General features: G+C 40.4%; 1 protein-coding gene across 1 annotated transcript in view; it reads right to left on the reverse strand.

The window, feature by feature from the left end:
* The window catches only part of LOC104291437 (protocadherin alpha-C2-like), a 49,609-nt gene continuing 45,550 nt past the window's right edge, over nt 1–4,059 (reverse strand). The window contains exon 5 of the mRNA XM_009890670.1: nt 1–411. Coding sequence (XP_009888972.1) covers nt 101–411 — 311 coding nt within the window. The 3' untranslated portion in view covers nt 1–100. The remainder of the gene's footprint in view (nt 412–4,059) is intronic.

Consider the following 4,059-nt stretch of genomic DNA (forward strand, 5'->3'; position numbering starts at 1 on the left):
GAAATTTGTTAACAGTAGGAAGAAGTTGGGAGTTGCTACATAGGAGAAATCTGCCATTATTACAAAAACTGGCTAAGTTGGTTCTTTCAGTATAAACCCCTCACTGGTCACTGTTCTCAGTGGTGCTGTTGCCCTTTTCTTTTTTCTCCTGAGTCTTGTTTCCCTTCTTCTTTTTCTTCTTTTTCTTCGTCTCTTCCTTCTTCCCAAAGGTTATGAAGTCACTTTTGTCAATTTGGCTGTTTGGTGGCTCCTGCCGGATGGAGATGATTGCAGGAGATCCTGGGATAATGAATTTGTCTGGCAACTCACCAGGACCACCTTGTTTGGGATTGCCCGGTCCAAATTTAAAGGTCCAGCTGTTGCTGTTCACACCAGCTCCCACTGGAGGGGACACCTCTCCTGCCTCAGGTTCTGAAAAAGTCAAAATAGCAAGAAAAGTTTAAAGCATCATTAAATACAGGCACTCAGTGAATATCAGCTTCCTATTTGAAAGCTATGACTTTAGCCTGGCTCTACATCGACTCTTGGTTGCCTGGCTGCTTGTCTGGGTGTTACCAACTGGTTCTTAGCCAGGCTGCTCAATGCTAGTATGCACTGTAGTGTTTTATAGCGTGAAACACAAGCACATGTGTTGCATGGCACAAGGGTATGTTTGAGGGTGTCAAGTCTTTTGGGAAACGGTTAGAGGAGTGTCCAGGGCAGTAGGAGTCAGCCTTGCCAGTATGCATATCCACACTGGATATCTCAGCAAACCATCCTGTCAGCTGAGTCCAGGATTCCTCGTGGAGGGAATGAGTTGGTGCATCTCAGAGGAACCTGAGAAGCAACTAGCATGTATGTATGTATGTGTGTACCTATGCTTGCAGCATGGCTGATCATCAGACACGACCCTAGAGCAAAAACAGGAGTGAACTGAATTGCCTGGGCAGAGATACCGCAGGACTCCTTCAACCAGGGTGCAGAATCTGGTCTCAGAAATATTCAGTCTTCTTCAAGGCAAGGCTCTAACAATCTCTTCCCGTTTGCCAGGAAACAGACTGACTCTTCCAAGAAAGTTGTAAAGTTTTTCTAAACTATAAACTTATAAGCAAAATGGGAAATCAGAAAGGGATGGTGCCAAATTTGTGGTAAGCTGTCAAGAATGGTTCAGAAATAAATAATACTGCAGTGAGTTCTCAAACCAGGGAAGCCCTCACTATTATGTTTCTTTTTTCTTATGGTAATATCACAACATAAAGGCTGAAAAACACCAGACTGGTGACTAACACTTGGCTCTTTGAACTGATATGGTAGAATGGTGGATCACAATATTTTATACAGGCAAATATAAAAATGAAGTTTTGTCCCCAGCTTTAGGCTTGCAGTACAAAGCAAGTTGTAACTTTATTTCCACGATTTTGCCAAGATAGAGCTAATCAGACAGAAATGTTTATGTACGTTGTCCTGACAAGGACAATTTTCTAGCATAATGAGATGCAACACAAATCATGTTATTCTATAAGAGAAAGTCTTAAGACCTGGCTGTTTTCAATTTTCTTAAACTTTGAAAATTCTTTGTAATTTACATAACTCCCAACTTTCAATAGGAACAGCATATCCATTTTAGTGTACCATTTTAAGTGTTTAAAGGATTGTGATCAGGGGAAAGCTCAATGCTTATGCATTGATGCTAAAGCCCTCAAAGCTGATGAAAACATTCTTACCTACACTATAACAGAGCAATATCCCAAACATAGGACCTGTCACACTTGTAACACTCCTAGCCACACACAAATTCTTGCAATATCACACAAACAATGCCAATACCACTGATCTGACTGAGTCTCAGCATCGTTGCATTCTGCATCTGAGCTGTCCAGTTGAATACGTAAAGATGTGTGGGGGAAAGAAGGGTGAGGATCTGCATTGCTACAAGGTAGGATTGGAAAACCAGCCAAGAGGGACTCTATATCCCTTGGAAAAGAAGGAAAGGGCACAGAAAGGAGAAGAAACAGAAGGTCTCCCACTGGTGAAATAGGGCAGGAAGAGGAAACAAAGCAGACAACCTACAGGGAGATCCCCAACATTTTGCCAGACCAGAAGGTGCTGTTCAGTAAACCTCAGCTACTGACTGCTCTGTAACCCTGCAGTAGTAATGAAGAATATTGCATTTGCTTTAGCAGCCATTTCTTGAAACAAACAGCATCTCCTGTACTTCTTATTCATCTTCTGTTTTCTTTTTTTCTCTTTTATGAAATAAACTTTACGTCATGCATGCAGATGTAAGGCTCTTCTGGTTCAAAAGCTAAAGAACACATTTTGGGCTTGCCAATCTTTCTCCTGTCTGGCAGCAAAATAAACACCACTGGAAAGCATGATTCTTTTAAGCTTTTCCATACCTACAGAGCACATCTATGTTATACACCTGAAGAAATGTGTACACATGATACATCAGAACTGCTTCTGAGATCACCTGTGTAATAGGTTTGGCACATGGATTCTTTGTAAAGGAGGCAATGTGACTGCTTTTACAATGTGATGTTCAAATAAGAATTAGAAGAGCCTGTACACTTCTTTTTCCCCTAAGACTGTATTTAATGATGAAGATTTGACTTTGAGTTTATGTTCTTTCCGTGAACTCCTGATGTTGTTTTAGTGACCTGAACCTCCCTAGTCTCAAATATCTTATTATTAGTACCTATTATTAATGTGGAGCTTCCTCTATTTGATCAGTTGTAGTTTTTCTGTAGATTTTTGACAGTTGTAACTATCAGCTTCAGATTTTTTTACATTTGTTGCTGGTAATAGCAATGTCCTAGCAAGCCCTTTCCTACTAAACACATTAATATGAACCCGCTTTCATTTCTGCTTATTAAAGTATTTTGGTCAGGTACATTTCATATCACTTTTGTTTCTTCAAGATGATAAATTACAAAGGTGAAAGTTGTGTGCCTTGGTCTTTTTCGAAATTATTAATCAGTTGTCATTCTCCAGCAATACAAAAATGCGAGCTTTCATATTGTACATAATAAATTAAGCCCTATTTGACAAATAAATCCTTTCTCCTTCACAACAAGCCCATACAACATTCATTCGAAACAACACTGGCCCAAACCCAACGCTGTTTTCCTGTTCCTGGCAGGAAAAAAACCAGCTCAAATAATTTCTGAACCATCCTTCCCCTGGTTGGGGAGAGCCCTGTAGCAGTGAATAGTCCAAAAACTGCTCTGAAGTGCACAGAGTTACAGCACTCTATGGACCACAGTGCCACCACAGCACAGCAGAAAAAACATGGTGTGTGGTCATGCCATTTTGACATGAGCATATCAGGCTAATGACAGGACATAAGACAATGACAGTGACCTTATATTATCCATTTTACCACACAAATACAGTAACATGCAAGAACAAAAGGTATCCTTAAGGTACAGCATCATTTTCCTTGCATGAAAACCTTTGCCAGTCTTACAGGGTGCACATATACGTCTGCATTACTGAAATCTAATTCAGAACAGGATACCGACCCTTTAATCTGGTTCTGCCTAGACAAATCCACTCACCAGATGAAGTTAGTAACATTTATCACAAAGCCATTTGGCATAATGTATCCAAACAAACCCATCGTTTTCTACCCTGGAATCAGAATTCTGTCAAGCTAAAGACTAAGCGGGCTTACTTGCATTTCTGTGTGGTTTTTTTCCCAGCCTCTGAATACGTTTGCTGTCCATACAAACTAAGCATTTTAATACTCTTTAATACTCACTAAGCCAAAGGAAACTAATTATCCTTACAGCTGTGTGGAGAGCTCACACACAAGCAGACAGAGACAGACAGAACTTAATGAGTTAATAGCCATCATTTCCTATGAGCGGGGCTGAAACAACCTCCTCAGGAAATTTCCCTTCTGCGTGATTTACCTGATAACATGTGTGTTTTATCTCTATTGGCAGGCTGAAAGGTCACAGTTCAGCTGTACTAACAATGTTGTATGTTTAGGCATTTCAGATCAAGGATAAATGTCACTTACCACCTAGTTTCCAGAGCTTCCTTAAACATCTCTTCTGTTTCTCATCAGCAGGA

This window comes from Charadrius vociferus, unplaced genomic scaffold (assembly GCF_000708025.1).
Source record: "Charadrius vociferus isolate BGI_N301 unplaced genomic scaffold, ASM70802v2 scaffold828, whole genome shotgun sequence".
Lineage (NCBI taxonomy): Eukaryota > Metazoa > Chordata > Aves > Charadriiformes > Charadriidae > Charadrius > Charadrius vociferus.